Source organism: Ornithodoros turicata, unplaced genomic scaffold (assembly GCF_037126465.1).
Source record: "Ornithodoros turicata isolate Travis unplaced genomic scaffold, ASM3712646v1 Chromosome12, whole genome shotgun sequence".
In the NCBI taxonomy this organism is placed as follows: domain Eukaryota; kingdom Metazoa; phylum Arthropoda; class Arachnida; order Ixodida; family Argasidae; genus Ornithodoros; species Ornithodoros turicata.
In genome coordinates, this window is record NW_026999301.1 from 2,097,090 (window position 1) to 2,125,045 (window position 27,956).

At 45.1% G+C, this 27,956-nt stretch overlaps 1 protein-coding gene across 1 annotated transcript; it reads right to left on the minus strand.

Annotated features, from left to right (window-relative positions):
- Nucleotides 1-470: 470 nt before the first annotated feature.
- On the minus strand, nucleotides 471-27,923 carry LOC135371670 (lymphocyte-specific helicase-like). The gene is made up of 15 exons (XM_064605646.1): nucleotides 27,649-27,923; nucleotides 27,341-27,523; nucleotides 27,243-27,288; nucleotides 27,008-27,057; nucleotides 26,750-26,863; nucleotides 22,140-22,364; nucleotides 18,678-18,955; nucleotides 18,441-18,579; nucleotides 13,178-13,309; nucleotides 9,774-9,928; nucleotides 3,072-3,291; nucleotides 1,794-1,939; nucleotides 1,467-1,717; nucleotides 797-981; nucleotides 471-711 (listed from the first exon to the last, which is right to left on the minus strand). Exons 1-15 carry the CDS (start codon nucleotides 27,718-27,720, stop codon nucleotides 685-687), a joined length of 2,223 nt encoding a protein of 740 aa, XP_064461716.1. The 5' UTR covers nucleotides 27,721-27,923; the 3' UTR covers nucleotides 471-684.
- Between the last annotated feature and the right edge of the window lie 33 nt (nucleotides 27,924-27,956).

Below are 27,956 nucleotides of genomic sequence, written 5' to 3' on the forward strand. Positions count from 1 at the left end.
GAAGTACGCAATATTCAAATGGACGTTTTCATAGCACTATCCATAATGCACTATGTGCAGTACTGGAAACTGCTACAACAGTAAGCAAGATGCAACTGCACAAGAGTTACATGCTCAATAAATGCTTGCGCTGCATTCACAGATTTGACGCGAGTTGCTTTGGGGATGACAAGTGTGCTCCCACAGAGACTTTCTGCCCCTTTGGATTGGCTGGAAAGCACCAGTGTCCAGGACTAGATTTGGCAATGCTACAGATGTCTGTTTTCAATGCAGCATTGTGTTGCCAATTCAAATTATAACTGGTTAGAAACCAAGTAGTGAGCCCCACCTATACAGTGGTTACCATACCTGAAGACCAAGTGTGACTTCTGTTCTCTAAACGGTGGCAGCACCACTATTGCTAGATCTCACATTTCAACAATATCATTTTGTAAGATGCAGTCTTAGTACAAGTGCCACTTGCTATTAAAGAATACTAAATTTGCTCATATTTAATTTCTTTCTAACCGGCAACACTGCACGGAGTGTGAACACTTGTCACCAGGGTACGTAAAAGTAAAATGCTCTTCGTGAGCATTGAAAGACAGGAGGTACAAAAGTCGAAGAAATGCGTACTCAGGGGGCTTCATGAGCGCATTGTAGTTTGTTTTTGACTAGAGATTGTCGGGACATTGGTTTATGTCATCAAATGGCTTCTTCGTTCTTGACAAGCTGCACAAAGAAAAGCAATCTGAGCTTGTACCCAAAATAATACAAACATGTACGAATATTGGTACAAAAACATAGAGAGACTAACCTGGAAGACGTCACTATGCGTGGCTGCCTTATCAGAGCGATCAAGTAGAGCGTTCAAATCCTCCAGGGACAGCACAGGGGCATCCGCATGCACAACATTGGGGGTGTCGGCAGACTTGAGGAGCTCCTGCAGCTCCTCTGGTGATACAGCGCTTCTGCTCACACCGTTGTGAAACGAGAACTTCCCTAGGAAAGAAAAATGTTATCATAATGTGCAATGAACGTAAATGGACTCTTGGATGTAACAAGGTGAAACCCACTTGCAGAATGACGCTAGCGATACCTCGCTTCAGTACTACATATTCCAAAAATATCCTAAAATTTCGAATACTGAAAATAGGTTGTGAATAGCATTCGGATAGCATCAGATATTCATTTCATATTCAAAATTTCTAATTTCTGCACAGCTTTAATTTTAGATAACCAGTTATCTGGTTGTTACACACTCTCTTCAACAGAACATCCGACTGATTGTGTGATCGGGTTGCAAATCGGCATCTGCGCACCATTATCACGAAAAGTCTAAAAAAACAAAAACACTATATAATTACGTAAGCGAGGTTTATAATTTTTATTACGCTAAATTATTTATTATTATCACAAACAGCGAATGTTGTTAGAAAAACAAAGAAAGAATGTTATGATGGTAATTATGAAAACACTGAGCATACCCTTTTGCATAATGAGACATTCCAGTTTCCGCTTGGCAGTGGCCATCTCTACCATTCGCTGGTCCACGGTGCCGCGGACAACAAGGCGGTAGATAATGACAGGGCGAGTCTGTCCGATTCTGTGGCAGCGTGCTGAAGCTTGCGCATCACTTTGGGGGTTCCAGTCTGAATCAAAGAGCACTACGGTGTCGGCTGCTGTGAGATTCAACCCAAGTCCTCCTGCACGGGTGCTCAGTAGGAAAATAAACTTCCTAGAAAAAAAATGTATTTAATTGCGTAACTGAGACAATAAATGTAGCAAGGGGGAGGGGAGGAATATGTTCTAACCTGGAGTCTTCGTTGAACAAGCGGATCTGATCAACACGATCCTCAGCACTGGTATTACCATCCAGACGGCAGTATTGAAAGTTCCGCAGACAACAGTACTCTTCGAGCAAATCCAACATGTGTGTCATTTGACTGAAGAGAAGAACCTGCATTCACATACCATATTTATAATGTAATCTGGCAACAACAATTCTAAAAGCATTAATGAGCAGAGGTGTAAGAAAAAACTTTTTTTCATTAATGTCGGGCACAAGGAGAGCCTAGCATTATAAGGTTCGATACGGTAAACCGAGTCTTCTTGCATCACCAACACTTTGGGCAAAACCTTGGAAACCAAAATATCCACTGTGCAGATACCAGCCACCCAAACAGGCACTGGAGGACTCATTACTTCACTTTTTCCACTCCTCTCAAAACTCTGCCCAACTTTGCCATATTTCACAGTTCCTCAAATACAACCAGATTTCTAACCACCCTCCCAAGTTATGACAAAAAAAAAAAAAAAGAGAGAGAAATAGAAGAAATGAATCCAAAAAATGCAAGGGTCTAAATACCAAAGTAATTGCCCTTACAAATATAATCCACATTTAAAGCAGCACAGAGGACCATCCAAAATATTTCGTTCAAAATATTTTCAGTTTAAGGTGTCTGATGAAAGTATGTGCATCAGTTTGCTGAACAGCGCAAAATGTTCAGATGTAAGCAATTTTTTCCCCAGAAAAACTTCCAGAAACATAGCCGCACACGTTCACTCTCGACTCGTCACGTGGGGTGTAACAAAGAGGAGAAGGTGATATACACGTGACAGATGGTGGAATAATGTCAGCCAGTTCCCATTCACTGGTCAATCGAGGTAAGCACCTGTCCCGTTCCTTTTGTCTTGAGGGGATTCTCCTTTTGCACTTGGTAAACATGCTCGCTTGGGGGATTCAGGATCGAAAGGGCCACCGCACCCATTGAGGATTTCATTGTCTCACCAGTTTTCCTGGGGGAAATGCTTTTTCAGAGCCCTGAACAGCTGACTAGCAGACGACATTTCTCTGAACCAGTCAGCAAGCAGTATAACGTCAGCGCAAGGTCATAGGATAGCACTGCTGCATCACTGTCACTCTTTGCGGCACATTTTAAATTCAATTTCCTCGATTATTATGATCCTGTGAGTTGAATTACTTCTCATGGTGTACATTACTGGCCTGCTTAACAGTTAACAGTTTTAGAGAAAGAAAATGGGGTGCTGAAAATGATTTCTGTGCTGCTTTAATGTGTAACTTGACACACCTTATGCCCTCTTTTCCTAAGCTGCAGCAGCATGGCGTCGAGCAGACGGAGTTTTCCCGAAGCCTCAACGAGCGCCTCGTCTCTGGGGATCAGTCCATCCTCCAGAGGGCAACGCACCAAGTACGGGTGGCTACATATTTTACGCAAGTCCATCAGGAGGTTCTTCTCCCCACTGAACCGCAGTATCGCAGTCACTTCTTGCTTCTTTTGTTCCTCCTTCCTAAAGTGGTACACCACATGTCATGCGTACACAGACAAGTTCTGCAATATAGTCATGTCCCGCTTATCAGTGAAGCAGTCAACCGGAAAACTCTATTCGTTCAGACGTGCTTACAGTTTTTATTTGGCTATCCGGAACTCGCTAGCCATATCTGGACTTAAGTACCGGCAACAGTTTGCCAGGACCAGCGGCTTTATGATTAGTTTTTCCAGAAAGTTTTTCCAGAGGAAGCCGCATTGCATGAGCCTTTTCTGCTTGTTTTTTTTACCCCTCTTTGTGCACAGGAGAAACTTGCACAGACAGAGGCCGCCGATATTTCCTGGGAAGCGAAAGGGTGTCTTCCATATTTACCAGGTACAGAAGGTCGATATGTGACTGTTGTCTTTCTATAAGAAAGCATTTTTTAGACTGCATGCCGGAGCCAATGAACGGCTGATTGTTGATGCTGGCTGTGTGAGAAGTCATGCTGTATAATTTTGCAAATGACAGCAGTGAGAAAGAAGACTGTGTTGAAGAGAAAGTCTCGTGCACTGCACACCTCAAAAGAACGTCGCTATAAGGGAAAATGCTCAAAATGTGGAGGTCGGCACGGCGATGTTATGCGCGAGCCTACCTGGTCTGCTAGGAAACCGAATGAATAATAATAATTGGGGGTTTACATTGCGTGACAACTGAGGGAAACCGAATGAAGTGCAAGTCCCAGTCACCAATGGAGTAGCCCTGTTCTCGTAACTCCAGTATCCTGCTCCGAGACTGTCCTCCTTCAAACATTTCGCGCTTGGGCCCTATCCGAGAAGAAGTGCGAGTACGTCAGCGGAAAATTGCTGACATGGTTGCATTTCCTGGACTTCGGCAGGTGAGCGGAATCAGCCTACTCGTTGGGTCCGATCAGATGTGGAAGCTAATACAGTCAACCCTCGATTTATGAACACCCTCGGTTCCCTGAAAAATCGTTCATAAATCGAGGGATTCATAAATAGAAAAATCCGTGAAGTGAGTACTATCGAGCAAATGGAACAATATTTCCGAGTTGGGATCGTGTTTATAATGTAATATATCGCGTAATTTTGCTTTCGACCACGCCTTCTGCTGTATCAGTCTCACAAAGAACAGACGTTAGCACATTCACACTCGACTGGTCTCGGATTTCTTCTGGGATTTTTAACATCCGTTTGCGTATTAATCTCCGGGTGACAGCGGCCACCTTATTCATCAATTGAGGTCAGGAACACTTGGTCGCCCCTTGTGCGACCCCGGAAAACCCGTTTCTTGTTCAGATTTCGAGGGGCTAAGAACCTAGGGTGGCAATACCTGGAAAACGTTTTGTCCATTCAGGCATCATTCATAAGACCACGGAATAATCCCTTTGAAGGTTTCTGTTGACCTCGGAACGATCCGTTCATAAATTGAGGGCAAAAACGCTGGGCAACTCCTAGTTGGTTTCCAGAAATTCCATTCATTATTCGGATATCGAGGTTCATAAAACGAGGGAAGAATGCATGTAAAAAGTTTGGTTCCTCGTGCTCCTGTTCATAAAACGAGGGAATTCATAAATCGAAGGTTCATAAATCGAGGGTTGACTGTACTGGGCCAAGTTCGGCGATATGGTGTACAACAACACAGTGGTGGGATGGACATTCCAAGGGCCAAGCACCGCCAAAAGCCCTCGTTGCGCATCAAGCAAACAGTCTGATTTGTGTACTCAAGGCTAACGTATCTTTCATGTCCCAAAATGAAGAGGATGCGATCCAACAGATGTGGGATGTTAAAAGCATCCGTATCATCGAAGGCTGCACCTCAGCTACCCAGTCTAACTACGCATGGAAGGAGTTTCATCGCACAGTGAAGGTAGAAGACGGGCGATACGAAGGGTGTCTTCCTTGGAAGCAGGTAGATGTTCCCTCGCACGACAACCACGCTACTGCCGAAAAGAGGCTTTCACGTCTGGTTAACCGCCTCGTTTTGGAAAACACATTATTGTGGGAATATGACCGGAGCATCCGCAAATATTTAACGAATGGATACCCCGACCCAGTTCCTGCGAAGCAGCTCCAAGAGCTAGAGCATGTCTACTACATACCTCACCGTGAAGTGGTTAGGCCAGAGTCAACGTCGACAAAACTACGGATAGTGTTCGACACGTCGTCTCAGTCTGGCTCAAGCACGTCTCTAAACGATCACTCGGAAAAGGGGCCGAAGGTTCTTATCTGCTTGACATTCTGCTCCGTTTTAGAAGGCACCCAATTGGGGTCACAGTGGATATTGAGAAAGCATTCCTTCAGATTAGCATTGAAGAATGCGATACAGATGGGCTCCGCTTCTTATAGTTTGACGAAATGCTATGTCCAGCGACCACTCAAGCCCGTTCCAAGATAGCCGAATGGCGTATAAAGCGTGTACCTTTTGGAACAATGGCCAGTGTATTCCTGCTGTCAGCTACACTGCAACACCACTTTAGTAGTTTTACTGGAGATCTGCAGGATATAGCAAACATATTGGCAGCATCCTTCTACGTCGAGACTTGCTCACTGGAGCTGCTGACACAGGAACCGCGCTTAAAGGGACGGTCTCGTGCAGCCGGGGCGATTTCGAAACTTAGCCAAAACTAGTTTCACGAGTACTGTACACATACAACCGTCAAAGTTTCATTCGGAATAACCAAGTTGTTTTCGAGGAATTTGTCAAAACGTTCCGTAAGAGCAGACGACGAAAGCTGCGCTCTCTCATGCATACGTCACGTATAACGTCGGCCTGCGGGTGCGCCGTCGTTGTCATGGTAATTGTAACTTGCAGACGCACCTTGGGTTGAGTAATCCCCGTTGCTCTCGAAATAGGGACACTCAGGCATATACCTCCACGAGCGGAGAATGTAGTCCGAACATTGACTGTGGGGTCTCCCATAATGTGGCGCACAATCGGATACGTGGAAGCTAAGTCACGTGTTTTCTTTCCGCGAGTATTTAATATGGTTTTTAAATAAACACGTACTCCTTCTCCATGTACGTCGTCAGCGACACTTCATTTCGAAGCATGATCAGTGTACAACGGGGAGTGTAATGGAAACGCGCGTAATATATTTTTGGTCGGAGCTGTAATGCGACCGCGCGTGCCGATGGCCAGCGACTTCAGATTTGTGATTGTGGATGGGGTTGTTCTGCAACTTTTAACTTGTATTTGAGGATTAACATAGTTGTTCTGAACCACCATGGTTGCCACTACTTAGAATGCGCGTTTTTCACCTGAGAACTGAAAGAAAATGTACAAGAGTTGCCGCGGTGCCCAGTAACTTCTGAAAGTCGTCTGCTCACGCTGATGCACTAGCGCGCGCAAAAGCAGACGATTTCTGTATCCTATCACGGACTTACCCACAGGGCGACGTGGCCCTTCTTATTGTTGCCAATACAGATCGCGGCATGCTCTGCAATCTTGATCAATTTAATTCGGTTATTTAATAACTGTGGCGTGTTTTGTCGGGAAAATTAGCAGTATTCCATTTTCAACAAAGTGCAATCGAATGGTACACTTTATGAAAGGGGCAGGGGGTACGAGACCGTCCCTGTAAGCTTTATAAGGAAGCCAACGTGAATATTATGGAGAAAGCCAGCATGCAACTAGGTAAGTGGTCTTTGAACGCCTCAGAGCTTGAGGAGGTCTTCAATGAAGATGGACGGAACCTCAACGGTGGACGCTCAACACTTTGACTACTTGGAGTCGTGTGGAACAAGCGAGCCGATCAACTTTCGTGCAGCTTGGAGACAACAATGAAATTTGGGGATGGTTTGTCAGGAACCAAACGAAATGTGCTTCAAGCTTCAGCCAGGATCTACGACTTGGACTTCTAAACCCGTTCACAATCCGAGCTAAACTGCTCTTCCAGTCACTATGGGTCGAACGGATTGACTGGGACAAAGCCATGTCACAAGACAAACAGCAACTCTGGAACTACTGGCGTAGAGAAGTCCCGGCATTAACGACACTAGAAGTGGACCGCTGCTTCCTTCCGCAGGGCTGCCACAATTTACAGGTTCATATATTCTGCGACCCCAACCCAAAATGTTACGGTGCAGTGGCGTACATACGAGCAGAGTACAAAGGCGGAACGACGACATCCAGATTCATATCCTCGAAGTCTCACTGGCTCCCCTGAAGCAGTTGACACTCCCTCGTTTAGAACTGATGACGGACCTTATCGGAGCTCGAATGCTCAATTACTTACAGTGGATCTTTACTGGCCTCAGTTTTGAGTACACACTATGGACAGATTCCGTGATCGCCCTCTGGTGGATTCGAAGACGTCCCAATGAATGGAAGCAATTCGTGAGCAATCGAGTGCAGGAAGTGCAATGAAGAACTGACCCACACAGGAGGAAACATTGCCCAGGAACAGATAATCCAGCTGACTGTCTGACAAGGGGTCTACAGGCACCTACACTAGCTGAGCAGTCTTACCTGGTAGCATGGACCAAGCTAGACGACCAAGTAACCTGGCTCCGATGCAGACATCCAGTGGGACATTCAGGCGGATCTGGAGCGCAACTTGAAGGCTGGCATACTGCAGGTAGCGGTTGTGCCATATCAACAACAGATCGACGCAAAACGCTTCAGTACCTCACAGAAGCTGATCAGAGTCACTGCATGGATTCTCCGTTTCATTCACAACGCAAGAAGCTCGGACGGCCGAAACTCTGGGTGTCTGATGACAAAGGAACTACGAGTTGCCGAGCTCAGGTGGGTAAAACAAGCACAAGCCGAGAACTACGAAGAGGAGATCAAACAGCTCCAGTTGGGGATTCCAGTTTGCGATGGATCCAAATTGGCCTCCCTACGACCCTACTTGGACGAGGATTGCGTCATACGCTTGAAGACACGACTGCAGCTTGGGGATGAGGACAGTGAAGCATCCAGTACTCCTTCCTCGAGAACACCACTTCACGAAGTTGGTGGTGGAACTCTGCATGGAAGTGTTCAGGACAGCCTGAACGATATACGGGAGAAATGGTGGATACCGCAGGGACGGCGTTTAACTAAGAGTCTCATCTTCAGATGCGACATCTGTGCTTGTTTTCGACTAAAAGCTGCAACTGCACCATTACCTGCCGACAGAGTTACTCGCAACTACCCCTTCAAAGTCGTAGGAGTGGACTTTACCAGGCCTGTGATGATGTGAGCTGTAGACGGAACTTCCAAATCGTACATAGCACTGTTCACTTGCGCTACGACATGAGCGGTACATTTGGAGCTAGTTTCAGACCTCACGGCAAGATCCTTCACCTTGGCATTTTGCCGTTTCTCAGCACGTCGAGGACAACCTCGTATAGTTTATTCAGACAACGCACTCAACTTTAAGGAAGCATCGAAGGAAATCGAGAAACTGCAGAAAACTGTTCAGAAGGACGATGTACGGGACTATTTCTCTAACCGTGGCATAACTTGGAAGTTTATCCTCGAGAAGGCTGCCTGGTGGGAGCGCTTAGTGCGCATAATGATGCACTTCCTCAGAAGAGTACTTGGGTGGCAGTACCTGACATTTGAGGAAACGACAACTGTGCTACAAGACACTGAGGCGGCAATGAATTCGCGTCCACTGACGTATTTACGTGCCTCACCGGACGACCCAATCGCATTGACCCCAGCTCACTTGCTGATTGGACGACGTCTAATAGCATTACCAAACAGTCAAGGTGATACTCAGCCATCATCAACTCCCGCAGATCTTAGACACCGGTAGCATCAGCGTTAACGGATTTCCGACCACTTCTGAAAGAGATGGCAAACTGAGTACCTTCTTCAGCTACGATCTGTTCACATCTCTCCACCGGTGGGATATCATTAGAAGACAGAGACCTGGCTCTGCTCCATGAAGGCAAAGCGCCACGTAATCTTTAGAGGACTGTACGGATTCTAACGCTTCACAAGGGTCGTGATGACAGAGTAAGAGCGCGTACGATAAAGCTACCAACAGGCAATGTGACGCCACGCCCGGTACAGCTGTTGCACCCTCTTGAAGCAATGAGCGACACTCATTCGGCGGGGGAGGATGTATAATTTTGCAAATGACAGCAGCAAGAAAGAAGACTGTGTTGAAGAGAAAGTCTCGTGCACTGTGCACATTCTGTTATTCCTTTTTTTGTGGTCGTTGTAACCTGACGCAAGTATTAAAAGTTTGTGGGCATGTTAGCTAGGTGTCGTGCTTCCGCTGTTGCAAGCAACATACTTCCCTATGTATCATTTCGTATAACAACCCTTCGTGAATGCGAGTAACATGTGCACAAATCTCTATGTCTTTAGGATCCGAAGTAGTGTTTTTTAAATCTGGTTTTGCAACACAAAAAGTCTGAATGCTGTTCTCAGCGGTGATGAGCTCGAAAAGACCGAGGCCATACGAAGCTGTGCTAAGTTCGCTTGTCCACTATCTGGACGGTAGAAGATTGTCGCAGAGGCATCCGGATAAACGGGACATGACTGTATATCGCTCCACTTACTGCTCAGAGTTGGCCTGGGAATCTGCTGTTGGCCCTACTTCCTCTTCAAGTCGGTCTAAGTCTAATTCTGGCGGCTCTGTGTAGCATATACTCTTTGCAGCGCTTCTCCTTGGACGGCCTGCTATGTTTAGCTCTGTAGAGCTTGGTCGGTTATGCTGTAGGTACACGATTAGTTACTGCAGTGTGGGCAATCATATGAGACAAATTTCAAGGTTTTATGTGGCACAAATCACATTCGTGTCATACCTGGCTAGTTCCATCTCAAATTGAACAATCCGGTGCACTTGATGTCTCGAATGAACGGGAAAAAAATATATGTTGAAGCCATCGGGGAGTTAGGAGAAATAAACGCTTTTCGAATTCTCTGCGCTGCGCGGTTCGGGAAATAGGAGAGGAGGAAAAAACTGCCTCTCATAAGGCGACGTCGTCGAGAGCAGGTTTGAGCGTTTGAGAGCAGAGTAGAGCAACAAATTATACATCATTCGATAGCCACATGAATGACAAATTAAACGGCATAAAGCTCAATCTTATCCGTTTTGTACATCGTCCGCAAAGTTGCAGTGAATATGGTGCTTTTCGGCACTTTGAGTCAACTTTGATATTTTTTTGTAGACAAACAAAAACGGAGACAGCACTGCCAACGCAGGATCCTATTGTGCCCTAAGCGGTCTAAAGCTAGATCAAGAAATTTCTATAATGCGACAAGAAATAGCCTTGTAGCAAACGCTCAAACCCGCGCGCGACGACATCGTCTTATGAGAGGCAGTTTTTTCCACCTCTACTACTTCCCGAACCGCGCAGCGCAGAGAATTCGGAAAGCGTTTATTTCTCCTAACTCACCGATGGCTTCAACATATATTTTTTTCCCGTTCATTCGAGACATCAAGTGCACCGGATTGTTCAATTTGAGATGGAACTAGCCACCTGCCAACCTGACCGGGGAGAGGGAAACACATTAGTTGTGTGGATTCAAAATAGTATTGTCACCGTATTGCAATTCCTCTACGTCGTAAGTACCCACTACCCGGGTGGAGCTGCGACATGATTTCGCGCGAACACACCCATTTCGCCAGTGTCTTCATCCATCAACACCTGTAGTGCTTTACTCCGTCACTTTTTGGGAACATCTTTTGGAACAGCGTCCACATGTGGATGCTTATGCTCTGCGGCTGGTTGTGCTCGACCAGAAAACCTGCGAAAAGCACTTGGCACATATGAAGAACACGTGGGGATATTTCTTCTGTTTGGAGAGCGCCATCGGAGGAGGCGAAACTACTGTACGAGACTGGACTGACGATAACGCGTCTTCTCAAGAAACACTGACACAATGAAACGCACTCTTGTCTGCCACCACCTCTAGCCATCGATAGTCTTGACGCAAAACACGTGTTACAGCATGTCTAAGGCCCTCTGTTTTCTGCTGCGGCAAATTCAAAATTCCGCGGCACTGACTTGTAAATTCCGCAATTTTCCGCGGCGAGCAACAGCTGCATGAAATGGGAGACACTATTTTCTTGGATAATGTGGGAACAAAAAATATGTTATAAAATTACAGATTCAAAGCACTGTTGGGGCTCAGCATTACATACATGATATTTGTGTTCTCATCTGATGCGGTCTGTCGCCGGAAATCATTTTATACCTGCTGAAAGATCTTTCAGCATCTACAGAGTTCATAGGAACTTTATAAGAAAGAGTTTACAATACATGCCCTGGGGAAGTTACATTTTTAGTGCACCCCTTTTTGTTCTTGGGCTGTAGGTATTATTTAAAAGTCTTAATTTCTTGAAGGCAACCTCCCAGATATCAAATCAAAATCCCCCACTGCTACTGCTAAACCGCATACGGGAAGGACGCCGCCCCTTCCTCAGGTGAAGTATACACAATAAACTTGGGCTAATGTTATTCTAATTTGTCTAATGTTATTCTGTTTTGTCCTGCAGCATAAATAATTTCGTAAAGCAGGCTTCAATTTTGTAGGGGCGGCTTCACCTCATGCAGGGAAGCGTCAGGTGAAGCCCACTTTCGGGAGGTGTCGTTCGTATTCGGTGAATAGTCAAATTATCCGGAAACCCGAATATTGGGTATTTCGATTTGCGAATCGGATACCTCGAGTGATTGATATTCGATTCGAATTTGAGAACTCTAATATCCACACACCCTTAAAAATAAAGGATTCCGTGAAACTCTGTGCCAAACGCAGGATTCCGCGATTAATTCCGAATTCCTTGAAATTTCGCGGAATCACGGAAAACGAAGGGCCTTAAGCATGTCTAATTCTTCAGGAATAGGCCTGCGTGGCTCTTAAAAGAAAATTAGAGAAGAAAAGCCCAAGGTTCCAGTTTTCCGGGAGATTGCAGGGCATGTCCGTGCAGTCGGGAGACTGAATGAAATTCAGGAGTCTCCCGGATAATCCGGGAGAATTGGCAGGTACGTAATGTGCATCATGCACACTGTGGTTTTCGAAACAATTTGAGTGGCTGGGGATAAGATACGTAGCTGGACAGATAGGGAGTGTGCATACACATGTATGGGAGCACGTATGGGAAATGATAAAGTTCACTGCCACACACATGCATTAAAGGAGTTTTCAGACAACTGGCACAGTGATGAAAGTGTATGTCCCTATCAGGCAGCACGAAAGGTTTTGATGCATGCAATTTGTTTCCGAGAAGAAAACTCCCATAAACATAGCTCCACATGTTCACCATTAACTCGCCACTCCGGGTATAAAGAGGAGAAGTATGATGCCACATCACCGATTATGTTACAGTGTCCACGTGTACTGGTTCACTGGTCAGTGGGGGGGGTCAGCACACTGCTCCTGTGTCACCGTAAACCAGTTCTGCCAGTTCCCCCGGAAAATTGGGGATAGGAGAAGTGGCCCATCATGACTGAAGCAGGAGCAATGGTTTTTCGGAGCCCCAAACAACCGACAGCTAAGACAACAGCTAAGGACAACATTTCTCTGAACCAATCAGCGGACGTAGACTCTCTATAGTGTCAGTACAAGTTCGCAGGCGAATCACAGGCTGGTGCTGCTTTCCACCACGCATGGTCCCTTTTTGCGGCATACTTTAAATTCATTTTCTGCTATAATTATGACTCTGGTGTGAATTGCTTCCCATTGTGCATCTTACTGGCCTCTTTAGCAGTTTTATAGCAGTGTGTTAAAAATGACTTGTGTGCTACTTTAAGAAAATGGTACAGCTCCAGAACCAAAACCAAATCTGCGCTCGTGCCAGTGTAGACCTTCCCCTACAAACAGGTAATGATTTCTCAACTGATTCAATATCTCGTCCCCAAGCACTCAAATCACTTCAGAGACCACACCTCACCATGTGTGCAAGTCTGATGTGTGCTGTATCCTCTGAGCTTGTTTCTGGCAAAGCCAAAATGCTTACCTTGTCCTTTCCTGTCAACAACAGTTCAATGGAATGGTTAATGCATGCGCTGTAATATTGTTCTTGCAGAGGGCTCATGGGTGCCCACACTGTCACTTCCTTCTTTTGTGGAATCTGCAAGCACACTTCTTCCTGCAAAAGAAAAGTTGCACAATAACAGCTTTTGTAGTGCACCCCTGTTAAAGGCTGCAAGACCATTTCCTCTGGCCAAACGTGTTCACAATCTTTATTGTTGTCAAGTTAAAGGTGCACCAAAGTGAAAAAGTTTCTCCTCAAGGAATACAAGGTACTGTTACGTTGAGAGAAATACAAAAGGAATGGGATTTATCCATAGCGTCGTTTCCAATTTATACGTGAAATAAACCACCTTTCATTCTTCTCTCCTTCTCAGGACACGACTGTGCGAATAACGTGTACAATCATGGCAAGAAATCATTTGTGGAGACTAATGGGAAGCATTGTCTTGAAAAGAAGAAAATGCAGAAGTTTGCAGTTTCCTTCATACCTAAATCACAAACGACACAACGGATGAATCCTGCTCCTTTTGTATCACTCTCAAGGTAACAGTATCTTTCATTCCACGAGAACAAATTACCGTAATTTCACGTGTATTAGCCGCGGCTTATGCGCAATTTTTTTTTTCTTGCGGGCGCCTGCGACTTATCCACCGGTGCAGCTTATCAGATGACTATTTTTTCCTGGCGTTTTCCCCATACATGGGTTTTAACGAAAGGGGCGACAGTGTCTCTGGAACAGCACTGCCCTGCCGATGCACGAACAGTGCGTAACAGGGATGGGTCCACATTCGAGTAGATTGATCTTCCTGGTGCATTCCTCCAAGCAGCTTTAATGAAAGTGGTGACAGTGATTCACGTCTTCTGGAAGTCCACTGACCCATCAATCCATGAAAAACGCCCAACAAGGGCACAATGCGATCTGGGTAGAACTCTAGAGCTGACCTCCTTTGTTGTACACTATGCTGACCCCGGAATATGGACCACAGGGCTTATGGCCTTCTCTATGGTCTCATATTGCCCGCGGCTCATCTGCGAGTGCGGCTTATCTGCCAGAAAATTTTCAAAACATTCCTAAAAACACATCCTGCGGCTTATCTGCGGTGCGGCTTATAGGCGTGAAATTACAGTAGTGCCACTATAAAAACCCCATTTACTGTAATTTAACACACATAAGCCACAGGACCCGTTTGTAGGAACGTTTTGAAAATTTTCTGCAGATAACCTGCACTCGCAGATAAGTCGCGGGAAATACATTGCGACTTATTTGTGTGACAAAGGAGACCATAGGAAAGGCCATAAATCCTGCGGTCCATACTGCGGGGTCAGCATGGTGTACAAGAAAGGAGGTCAGCTCTAGAGTTCTACCAAGGTTCGATTGCGCCATTTTTGCGTGTTTTTCATGGATTGACGGGTCAGTGGCCTTCCAGAAGACACGAATCACGGTCACCACTTTCATTAAAGGAGGGTTAGTGTACTCGAATGTAGACGGCCCCTGTTACACATTGGTCGTGGATTGGCAAGGCAATTCTGTTCCAGACACTGTCGGCCCTTTCGTTAAAACGAACGTATGGGGAAAATACCGGGAAAAAATAGTCATCGGATGCATAAAATTACGGTAGTCAACTGCAAGAAAAGAAAGCTCGAATAGTTTCGTAAAGTACAGCAAACTGGCCTCACCTTCACTGTTTTCAATCGAATCAAGTAAGCAGTTAAAGAGGATGGGAAGAAAATTGTTAATACACGTATAGCTTCATAGAGTGCATGAACAACTCAAAAAAATTGCATGGGGTCGAAATATGGTAACTTGACAGGACTGTCGTACGACACTGTATGTGTGGGCCTTATGAGCCGTTGTGTCGATCAACACATGTGGGTCACCTCTCGCTCAGGAGCTCTGTACCGCTACACCTACAACATCATGCGGATGCAAAGCGCACCTTAACAGAGAATTCTCAAATGATATCAGACGCAACGCGAACGACAGATAAGTCGAGGCTCTGAGCACCTTTGCATTGGGTGACATTTTTTAAAAAATTCAGCGTAAGTGCTGCGAGGCACCTGTGGCTATATGAGCAGCGTACAGATATGGACAGATGAAGAGGGGACAGCAGGAAGGAGTGGGGGACAGGGAACATTAGCACGCGTCCTGAGCCGACTTGAGGGGGAACTGTGCCGACATTCTCCTGGAATGTCTGCCGGGACAACCCCAGTCTCGGCGAGGTGACACATGCGTCCCTCCATTCTTCTCTCTAGCCATAAAGTGACCTTCCTGCAGCTTCCATGCCTCACGCTATAGGTAACATACTCCTCACTTGTGGTTGTGTTGTGTGTATCTCTCCCTCAACCTCGTAAACAAAAGTGCAGAAACCAACACTGAAGATTTCTCTTTAGGTTAAATTGATACAAGCTTTTGCTTGGAGGACCACGATTCTTCAGGTGCAAAGTGACACGTATAAAAATATATAGTACAGACACGTATGCACGACTAAACACAATGTTGTACAAAGAGGGGGAGAGGAGATGTGGTGCCTCATGTCCGTGTACTACGAATTACTGGGCAGGTGTATAAGTGCTTACCTCTAAGAATTTAAGAAGAGTAAAAGGTGTTGTTGGGAACAAAGTATGAAAGGCAAACCAACGTGCTTCGTGGAAAGAGGGATCCACGAGTGTGGGAAACGAGTGGCCAAGAATGGACAAAAGGGAAGGTTACGGATTATATAACTGAGGGCCAGACGTTGACTAAAGCAAAGATTCAAGAATGGTACAAATAAATATGGATATAGAACTATTAAGCTTACACCAGCTGGTATAACGAGCCAGGACTAAGATTCAGACTATTTGGTGTTATGCACTTAAGAAATGAACTTACGAAATGAATGCACCTATGAAATTAAGTAAGACTCTCTATTCTTACGTTTAATGTCAGTGTGGAACCCCGATTCTAGCAATATAATTTTCAAATCAGTTTCAAAATCGTGAATAGGTTGATTGAGATGAATGGCCACAGGAGTCTGGCAGGCATTTAGGATATCAAATTTATGGCCCTAAAATCTTTTTCTCATTGTGTTAGAAGTTTCCCCAACGTATTGTGAATTGCACTTGCAGCAGAATATCAGGTAACAAATATTGGCTGAATACTTTTTTCTACATGAAAGGAATTGCAGTATAGCACATGCTGAGAGGCACTCCTTAGGAAGGCACCAGCAAACTCCTAAGAAAGTGAATGACGAATTTTCGAACTGAAGTCACCCGATGTGCTACGGGCACTGGCGGACGGTGTGATAAATTTATTGGTCTGGCACCGTGTACCATCACAGGGATGACAAACTGGAGAGCGCTTGATCATGCGTGATGACGTGAGGATATCGTGCACATTTTTAGGTCTACGGAAAGCTACTATTGGGGGAATCGAAAAAATTTCCTTAATTGCTCATCAGCATGTAAGTTAGTGAGATGGCGTCTAAGAATAGAATTGGTATTGACAAGTGGTTTATGATATTTGGTGGATAAAATTACAGTACTTTTGTCTTCTTTGCATTTCAGGGTGAATACGGACTGGTCAGGCTGGAGGATTTTGCAAATGAGTCGTGGATGAGTTCAGATGGGTAATTTCTTTTTTTGAAAATCAGATCCCATTTGCTGAGCATGTTTCAGAAAATCAGTTTGATATGAGCTTATTCATTTCAGGAGGAGCAAAAGCTGACCACAATGAATACTCCTTTTCTGGTGATTAGAATGATAGCTTTCATAGTGGAGATACTCGCTCCGTTGGTTCCTTGTACAGTTCAGTGGTCAGCCTACCGGATTTACATGACACTGTCACATCAAGGAAGTTGATGGATGACCTTGAATAGTTACAGGTAAATTTAATTTTGCTGTGCAAAGAATTAAAGAGACCAAAAAATGACTGCAGAGATGCCTCATCACCAGACCTGAGGACAAAAATGTTGTCGATGAACCCAAGATACGTAAGTGGTTTAAGGGGGTAAGAATTAAGGGCTAAGATTTCAAAGAGACCCACGAATAAATTGGCATAATTAGCATTTATATGCCTGCCCAGCAATTCGTAGTACACAGACATGAGGCAACATATCTCCTCTGCCGCTCTTTGTACAACATTGTGTATAGTTGTATGTATGTGTCTATACTATGTATACTTATGTGTGTCACCACTCCACTTTGTACCTGAAGAAGCATGGTCCTCCACGCAAAAGCTTCTATCAATTAAACCTAAACATAAACAAAAATCTTCACTGTTGGTTTCTGGAGTTTGTTTATGTGTCTACAGGACTTGACTCCCCTCTTTGTATATGCACCCTCAACCTCAGTCACAAAAAATGTTCTACTTCAGCGTTCCCAAATACCCACGGGCAAAAAGTGTTTGACATATTTACCATTATTTCAGTGCAATTAAAGTGAAACCGGCACTTTAATATTCCGAAACGAATGACTGCTACAGAGGGATGGCTATCTGACAAATTTTGTGCGGTAGATAAATTACTGGTAGTTATGAGAGACATTTTAGTGGCTCAATATTTTGCCCTACCAATTCAATCTTTTGTAACATAGACAAGGGCGACAAGATATCTAGTGAGGGGATATGCATATACTTAACCTCATGCTATGAAAGATGTGAGTAACCACGCATACTTTCATGTCTATTCCTACCTTTGTAACGAGTTTCGGAGCAGCATTGTGCCTTTGCTTCTAGGACATAATGTAGCTACATTAATGCACAATTGTATGCAAAAAACATCTTTTTCCTACGACTTTGCAGCAGGGGTATACTTGAGAGTGTGTACACTTGCTTCTGAATTGAACAGATACAGCTCCAATGTAGTGTCACTGATGCTGTGCATCTCAAATGGATACCCTATAGCTAGTATTACTAACAGCCAGACCAAGCAAGAAACCTCAACTGCTTGCTGATGCAGCTCATAGCCCCCAAAACTGACCTACATTTCATGTTATATGCAGATTGCTTTGAACAGGTGAGTTCTTGGTCATGAGACAAGTAGCAGCAAAGAAGCAAGCTGGCGTATGAACAAATTGGGCAACAGAATGAGGCTCAGAAAAGTCTGAACCTCCTTCTGTCCAGTTCTTGAATCTGCTTGTCCTCCTCAAGCTCAATGTCATGTTGCCCTGTTTATGATGTTTAGTATCTGAGTTACGTATTACATTTACAGACACATTTTCAGTGTCATGGATCAAAGCGTTTTTTTTTTTTTCAATGCACGAAGACTAACCTTGGTACGTCTCAACAGAAATGGCCTCAAGATCTCATGCATCGTTGCAATAACGTGGTCTTTCTGCTCTTGAGCTACTATGAGTGCTTCTCCATCACCTCCACTGCTCAGTGCTCCCACATCAAACCAGGACTGAAAACTACCAAAAGCTTGTCAGTAGTGCTTTGTGAAATTATCCACATGAAAGGAGCAATCCTAGATTAGGCTCACACCCCTATAGCATATGGAAATACATACGCATCAAGATCAGAGAAGATCTCTGGCAAGAGGAAATGAAGCAGGGCCCAGAGCTCAGCAAGACTGTTCTGCAGAGGAGTGCCAGTGAGCAGAAGACGACCGTCCGTACGCAGAAGGTGGAGGGTTTTTGCCAGATGGCAGCTCGGATTCTTCAGCCGATGCCCCTCGTCAACAACCAGAAATCGCCAACGCACGTTTGCGAAATGGGAGGCGTCCCGCATCGCTACTTCATAAGAGGTGACAACAAGGTTGACTTTTTCTAGCTGTTTAGGAGAATGCTGAAACGTTCGCCAAATGAGTGTCTTCCTAGCAAACATCTGCTACACGTAACGAGCTGAATTCCAAAATGAGCTGTCATTTTGCTCCAACGCTGAGATTGGTGGCTAACCGGTGGCATAAGGGGCAGTGTTAGAAGCCCGCAGTGCTGTATAAAGTAGTGCACGAGTAGGAGTTCAGGAGCACGGCAGAAGTACATTAACATTTTGTTCCATAGTATACCGACGGGAACTAGATGAAAGTGGAGGACGAAAGAAACAGTCGCACCATCAACCATTTGATCACATAGTGAATGGGTGAATCAAAAGAAGCACACTTCATGCTTTAAATCTGAACGGGTTATCTGAACCACGTGCCTGCATCTATCAACTTGATTTGTTTTGCTGTTAGGGTGGCTGTTGGGGTACTGATGCATCCATCTTGCATTCCCTTCATTCTTGATGTTTCGATAACTTGCCAGATGTAAACACCAATTCACCTCCCGATAACATGTGCAGTCCGAAACAAGGTTTGGAATCCACGTTCCATAACGTGCTTGACTAACTGTGGGCAACGAGTGTTGTTTCTATTTACGTTCTTCAGGTGCTCTCTGACCCTCTCATTTAGGCATCTGCCAGTTAATACACACTTCATGGCATGACATTGGGAGTGAGTAGACCATGAGGCAGAGAGTTTTCATTTTCCCAGGGGGGGCAAAATAAGTACTCTGGCAGGGGTGGGGGGATATGTTTATTAAGAAAAAAAAAAGGAAGGTAAGCCAGATGAATGTTGGCGTGTTATTCCAAAAAAAGGCGAAGAAAAAGAAAGCAAAAGGAAACAAAAAGAAGGAAAGAAAAGGAAAAGAAAAATGAAAAACACAAAACTAAAGCTGAAGAATCACACACTCTGGCAGGATCTTATGATGTATGCAGAACTGGTATAGAAATAAGAGGAAGGAAGAACAGAAAAAAAGAAAAACAGAGAGAACGTAAACAGTGAACATGTGCACAACTGAAGGAGTTACGCCTTTGAAAGGAACAAAATGCATTGAATCCTCGGTGTTTGACGCGAAATGTGCGCAATATTATGAACATGGTCAATGAAATGGAGCAGCGGAAGTTGAACCCGCTCCCAACGGATATGCGTTCCGAAGATTCTACCGTTGCACCTCACTGGCAGCTGCAGGTACCTTTTCGACTGCTTTCGTTTCATTGATCTGATTGCTTTGGGTGAAATTCAGGCAATGTGTTGTGTCATCCTCTGTGTTTCTTCGCCTCACCTTCTACTGTGATAATGAGTATGGTGGGCGGATACATATTTTACAAATTGCAAGATGCATTTTTGGGGTTGGTGCCTCTTCGCTCTTTTGACCCAGGCGCTCCGAGCCCCAAAGGTTGGTGTCAGTCTCTTAGCGGGACTTCCTGGGGGAGGTGGCGTCCCCCCTAGTTCATGTTCCGGGGGGGCAAGGGCCCCCGCGCCCCCTTGCAGTCGGCGCCTATGGAGTAAACGACTCCAATGTTGCAGTCCACAAATTTTTCTTTGTTCAACGCTGCAAGTGGTAACTTCTTGCCCCACAAGGTTTTTGTTGGGAGTGCACCAAACTTAAATTTTGTGCTTGGGATGACTCTTACCCTGTGCCCTTTCATTATCTTCTACCTGTGTGTGACCACCATGAACAGAATATGGAGTAGATTCTATCTTTCTGTTGTTCTGTTCTTGTTCCCTCTGGGTTTTTTAGTTTCCTCACCAACATGCCTACAGCATTCCTGATAAAATCTTCCAGGTAACCGGCTTTGTATAGCCTTTCAAGTCGGTTCTTGAAGCTCTCTTCAATTCTGTGAGTGCAACTCTGTGACATGCAAAATTCTATTACAGTGGTGACCAGACACATTTTAATAAGCTCAGACTAATTTGAATGAAATGCTAAGATGGGCTTTTCCATTTGTTGGGAGAAACCAACTTGAAAATGTACAAAGCGGGTTCACCTGAAGACATTACCAGGAATGCTGTACGCAAGTTGCCGAGAGAACGGAAAAACACAAAGAGAACAACAAAAGAAGATAATATCGATTCCATGTGTTCATGGTGTCACACACAGGATGAAGAAGATAGCAAAAGGGCACAGGGTAACAATTATAAGCACAAAATTCTAGTTAGGTGCACTTTCAGCAAAAAATTTTGCGGGGGTCAGAAGCTACTTGCACTATAAGTTACACTTGCGGCATTAGACACAAAGAAAAATTTGTGGACTGCAACATCAGAGTCGTCTACTCTATTCCAATGTCATGCCATAATGAGTATATTGAAGAAACTGGCAGATGTCTAAATGAGAGGAAGCACTGGAACAACATAAACAGATGCAGATGCAAACTCGTTTCAGTCTGCACGCATTATCGGAAGGTCAAATGATGTTCACAAAAGGCATGTCACTGGAACATCAAGAATAAAGCGAATGCAAAATGGATGCATCAGTACCCCAACAGCCACCCTAGTAGCAAAACAGATTAGGTTGATAGATGCAGGCATGTGGTTCAGATAACTGGTTCAGGTTTAAAAGCATGAAATGTGTTTCTTTTGATTCGCCCATTCACTTTGTCAAAAAATGGTTGACTGCTGCTGGCTTCATTGTTCGTTTTCGCCTACTTTCCGTTGTTATACTATGGAACTTTACCAGCCAGCCCAAACGTTACTTTATCATTATTAACGTTTGTGATGCTCCTATATACTTCGAGTCAAGACCTTTAGTTCCAGACAGAATTAAGTAAACTGTTGCTGTTACCGAACAGTTCTGCAGGGCTTCAGACATTTTTCGAAACTTAGCAGCCTCTTCTTGCTGCCGCAAGTGTGCTGCATTTTAAATTTTATTTACGAATAGTACTAGCTGCCTCTATTCTAGATGGCCAAGTATGAGTAGTACAGGCTCAGATTCACACGAAAAATTTGAAGTTTAGACGTGAACTGTTTAAGGATACATGCTGACACCACATGCCTGGCAGGCAGTCGCACTCTTGGCTATCTATCCCACTAATTGTTCTCAAATTTGGGACCCTATTCTTGGTTTCACATCGTAAAAAAGAAAAAGAAACGAAAATGTACGTTCAGAAAAGTATAGTTTAGCTCATTTTAGAAATCAACTTTTCCATCGATGCTTGCTTGCTATAAAACCACGCACATTAATGACACATTGATGTATTCACCGAAACTCACATTGGCACGGCGCTGGGGCCCATGGTACAGCAGTGTTGATAGGGATGGCACAAAACGTTTGGCTTCGGCTACCCATTGTGGTGCAGTAGAGAGAGGGGCAATGATGAGGAACGGCCCATGTATTCTTCGCTCCTTCAGGTGTGCAAGAAGAGCCAGAACTTGCGCTGTCTTGCCCAGGCCCATCTCATCACCAAGGATGCCATTCACCCCATTCTCATGAAGAAGCTACCAAAAAATAACTCAGCCTAGCAATCATTTCAATTGCATCATCAAAATAAAACACAGGGTTCATCCCATCCCAAACTTAGCAGGTTAAACATGATGGCAATCGATGCTCTGAGACTGGAACACATAGAAAGGACAAATACAAATACAGAAACATATAAGAACCAAGCAATGGCCTGTCTCACTCAAAAGCCACCATTTTTTCCTGCACGTGCTTCATTCTTATATCACCGCACACAGAAGAAGAGGATTATAATACAATACAATGCAACACATCAGGATTTGGGATTACATTGCACTTGTATTTCAGGAATACAAGACTGCGCGAGCAGCGTACAAGAGCAGCATGTTCACTAAAGTGTAATTTCGAATCGAATCTCTTCACACAGAACAGGAAGGGATACGCAAAAAATATCACGACAGCGAGTTTATCAGGGTCTTGCCAAGCGAGATACGGTCTCCTTTACATACATTTGGGTAAAAAATGTAGGACGCTTCCGTAACGACACACGTGGAATAGCAAAATGGAGAGATCGTAGCAACTGTGGACAGTTAATTTGAGAACAAATGCACTGGCACTTACCGTATTTTCACGCGTATTAGCCGCGGCTTATGCGCGATTTGTTTTTCTCACGGGCGGACTGCGGCTTATCCACCGGTGCGGCTTATCTGATGACTATTTTTTCCCGGTATTTTCCCCATACGCCGATTTTAACGAAAGGGCCGACAGTGTCTCTGGAACAGCACTGCCCTGCCGATGCACGAACACTGCATAACAGGGACGGGTCCTCATTCGAGTAGATTGATCTTCCTGATGCATTCCCCCAAGCAGCTTTAAGGAAAGTGGTGACAGTGATTCATGTCTTCTGGAGGATCACTGACCCATCAGCCCACGAAAAACACCCGACAAGGGCACAATCTGATCTTGGTAGAACTCCAGAACTGACCTCCTCTGTTGCACACTGTGCCGTTCCCGGAGTATGGACCACATGGTTTATGGCCTTCTCTATGGTCTCCTTTGTCGCACAAATCAGTCGTCTCGTATTGCCCGCGGCTTATCTGCGAGTGCGGCTTATCTGCCAGAAAATTTTCAAAACGTCCCAAAAAAACGCGTCCTGCGGCTTATCTGCGGTGCGGCTTATACGCGTGAAATTACGGGAAATCTACAGTCATTACTATGCATAATAATCTCGAATTGTTCAAGGCAGCACACCTGCATGGTGATGTGCACATAAAGCAGAGACAAGAAAAATGTGGCTGACTATCCCTAGACGCCAGGAGTTACACGTTGTATGTGGCTTGCCTCATTTATAGAAAGCAGCAAGGACTTGACTGACGTTTCACACATTTGGGGTGGGGTGGTTTGCCAGGTGTGTGACCCTTGTTTGTCTTATATACGTAGAGATAACATTTTTTATATTCCTTCGCATTTTAAAGTCTCGCTGCCATGCCTCGCCATTACTCATTTGTCCCTGTTAATCACCTGTACAGCTAACTTATATACTGTTGAGAGGTCGATGAGGGAGCGGCTTTTTTTACTTTGGTGCGCGTGATGCATGCTCAGTTTTTCTCCTTCTTTGGGTTAAAGGATCGGTTGACTGGTCGTTCAGTTGTTTTGACTCTTTCCTTTATCAAATACCCTCGTCAGACAGGCACTGGTTAAGCGGCTGTGACACTTTGTCTCAAGCTATTCCGGATAAGTATAGAACTCAATTATTTGCACCAATGTGAACCTGCGTACGTTTTACAGCCAAGGGACGTATAGATGCATAGAAAACCGGGGCAGCAAATATCGAAACTCATGCAGCTCACGCTTCCCCACAGGCGTCTCCGCCAATGAGGAAGTGTGAGAGAGCTTGCGACAACCAATGGGAATAGCCGGAGTTCTAATGTCAGCGAGCATATGTGTTTCGAGGTTTTATAGCTTGGCCAGGTGCAACACATAGAATAATTCTTTTTTCCTCAATGTCTTAGCGCGCAGTGCAATATGTGTGCATGGTGTAAATAACATCTATCAAAGTGTCACAGCCCCTTCGTGGTCATAAAAAAAAAAGAAAAAAGAAACGCGGATTGGGGCCCTACCAGACAACAGCAATAATGCCTTTGAGGAGAAATGGAGATACAAAAGGAAGAGAGTTTTCAAAACTCTGCAACTTCCAAACTGCCTATTCTCGAACGCAGTACGAAACAGAATACTCTCGACAAGCGACACATTCGTCCATGCGTGCTTCTTGTCTCGCCGAGAACACCGAAATTTGCTCCACACTATTTGACAATCAAATCTAAATCTTTAACATATGGGAAGGGAAGGCTTCATGAGCGAAAAGGGGGGCTGTGCGTTTACGCGTCAAAAGAAAATACAACGGGAATCACTGACACCAATAGCTTTATTGTGTTGTGATGAGCTTCCTATAGTTTTGGATTCTGGCAACTGAGATGCGTCTCCAGCCAGTCCTACTCTGGAAGTCTTTATTCGTCCGCGTTCCACCTGAGTGGAACCAGACCAGACTCATTTCCACCCGAGTTGTTCGGGGTTTGTGAAATCGAACACGCTTGGCGGCTGATAGGTTGGCGGTGGATTAACTGACACCTGTGCGGTGGTCATATCCAGCTCTCAGTTAGTGAACGCAGTTAATAGTGAAAAAATGGCTAGGAAGAAGGCGAGCTGGTGAAGATGGTGCATAAATGTAAAACCTCGAGACTAGGGAGCACGAAGGGACGAACGCACAAACTTGGTGTTGTGTCTGTCCCTTCGTGTTCCCTAGTCTTGGGGGTTTTACATTATCCAAAAGTTAACAGATCCCAAGTGCTTAATATTGGTTAGTGGTCGGCACGATCCTACTTCTGACCATAGGTGGGCATTATTGTGCGGCCTCACTCATCCTCACCTCACGAAGCACAGACTTTATTGGCCTCACTCACCCTCACCAAAGTTTCCTCACCAGTAACTAAACCTCAGTCGCCCTCATCCTCACATTCCATTTTAAATTTTGCCCTCACAAACCTCACCTCAGGGCATCGGGATCCCGAGAGGCCTCACCATCCTCATCCTCACATGCCTTCACCTCACGAGGGTCCTCATCCTCACGTGTCCTCACCTCATGAGGGCCCTCATGTCCTCACGGCGCCTCACGTACTTTCGCCTAATGTGGACCCACATGGCCTCACGTACCTTCTTCTCATGAGGTCCCTCATGGCCTCACGACCCCTCGCCTCGTGAATGCCCTCATGGCCTGACGTGTCTTCAATCCACTAGGAGGCACATGAGCCTCAAAAGAACTTTCCGTCATGTTCACATGACACGTCGACGTTGAACTACTGTGTCGGTAGTTGGTACTAATGATACTGCGCGGCATTAAACTGTTTATAGGGTTTCGTGCTGTGCTTGGATAAATTTGGTAACAGTTGTTACTGTCGCAGTGAGGTTTAACGTTAGTGTTTGGCATCAGCAAAGGGGAGCCCGAACACATCACCTAATCACCTAACTCATCCGTGAGCTCCCTCACGAAAGGCCTCACGGCCTCATCCGTGAGGTTCCTCACGAGAGGCCTCACAGCTTTGTCCGTGAGGTTCCTCACAAAGGGCCTCGCGGTATCATCTGTGAGGTTCCTGACAAAGGGCCTCACGGCCTCATAAGTGAGGCTCTTCACGGAATACGTTGTACCCTCACGTATTAATGGCCTCACGACGACTGGCCTCATGAGGGCCCTCATGGTGGGCCTCATGAGGGACAGTGCCTCACGACTGTCCTCGTGAGGAACATTCAGCGTGGCCTGGCCTCACTCGCTCTCGTCTCATCGTCGTGAGGTGAGGGTGAGGAGTCTTCATGAGGGTCCTCATGAGTGAGGACGCCCAGCTATGCTTCTGACACATGTGGTACGATGGGCACCCTATAGTTTAGAGTAGTTTCGGATCACAGAAATTGAGATACGTCTATGTCACTCTCAAGAAGTTTTCCTTCGTCTGCGTTCTTTCGCAGTAAGCTACACTGTAGTGCCAACTCGCAGAATATGTACATCTATATACGCAGCAATCAATGGTCCTGTGTACCAGCAGCAGGTTGACTGTGTATTGCAAATGTCAGAGCTCAGAACATGAAGCAGCGTGTAGCAAGCTTTACTGAAAAGTACAAGTGATATATTGACTAACTGATCCATAACAATTAAGGACCCTCGTTCCATGTCTCTTTGTCCTTTACCTTCAAGTGACATATGTTGTCATCGTAGTAAGATACAGCAGCCATCTCCATGATAATAACTGACCGGTCTGGCAGCATTCCACAGAATACAGCCTTTCCATGCGGCCGTAACATTTGAGGCCTTGAGTTGCGCCATCTTACTAGGGTAATAAATTACTCAAAAATTATTTGCTACAAATGTACTTGCCTTGAGCCAGTTAAATCCCTCTACTTGGTAAGGGCGAAGAATGCCACCAGTAAAAAGCGACGGCTGGTTCTCGCCTGCAGTGTTTGCGCCTCCGGTGTTGTCCCTTTGAACATTCTGCAGTATGTACAAAACAATTACTTTTCACGCAGTGGGTATTTGTGATCAGTTATTACACTTTCCAAATTTCTCATGTCCACAAACAGATCTTTTTGGAAACACGGTGGATAACTGAATCACATAAATAGCCTATGAGCTCACCCGTGCAGAACCCAATTTGTTCTCGTCCAATCTGCTTCGAGCTCTCTTCGCTGTCATGAGGAATAGAACATGTTTTAATGTAAACAATGAACACGAAAATAAGGTATGTGACATACGGCAGAACAGAGGCAAAAGAATAAAATGTGGATCATCAAACATGCCCAAGGGTTACAGCCCATTCTGCACCCTTCACTGATATATCATTTTCAAGTTCAAAAAATGGAATATGGTGTACCTGATCTCGGCGATGCTGAATCAGAATTTCTTCGCTTTGGGGTCGTCTGCAATGCAGCTCACATGACTGTTTCTATATCTTACAGATATATTACTTACCTGACAGTTTTCATTAACCTCTTGAAGCGTCTTGTTTTGAGGTCGTGCCTTGTTTTCTTGTTTCTGCTGTTGAATGCGCTGCAGGAGAAATTGGGAATAGGTGCTGCTAGTTTCCAGCAGACGCTGCAGGCGTGCGAGGCTCTCTTCGCGGGAGAGTTCTTTCTCGCTGTGTTTTACCAGTGCCTGGAAATCAAATGTTCATTGCAAAAGTGGGCTGAACGAACGAGTCTGAACGAAACCTAAAACTTGCAGCACTTAAATGCTGAGAACATGTTGGGCTAGCAAAGGAAATTCCGAAGTAGGCTCACCTCGTTTTCTGCCGAGGCCTCCTGCAACTCTTGCTCTTCTTGTATCATTTCTTCCGTGTCAACTTCGGCCATGACGTTTCACGATTTCAGTGCACAGTGCGGCACCCACAACTCCTAGATTGCCCTAGATACGAGTTCTGCAGACAGTGACAGGTGACAGTATTCGTACGAACAAGGACGCCTAAATCTCGCAAAACGTGCGAACTGCGCGAACAACGCGGCGCTAAAGACAAAAAAACGCGCGCAGTATGCTAGTCTCGCGTGAACGTTGAAAGTTGAAATGCGAGATCACTAGAGTGGTTTCCATG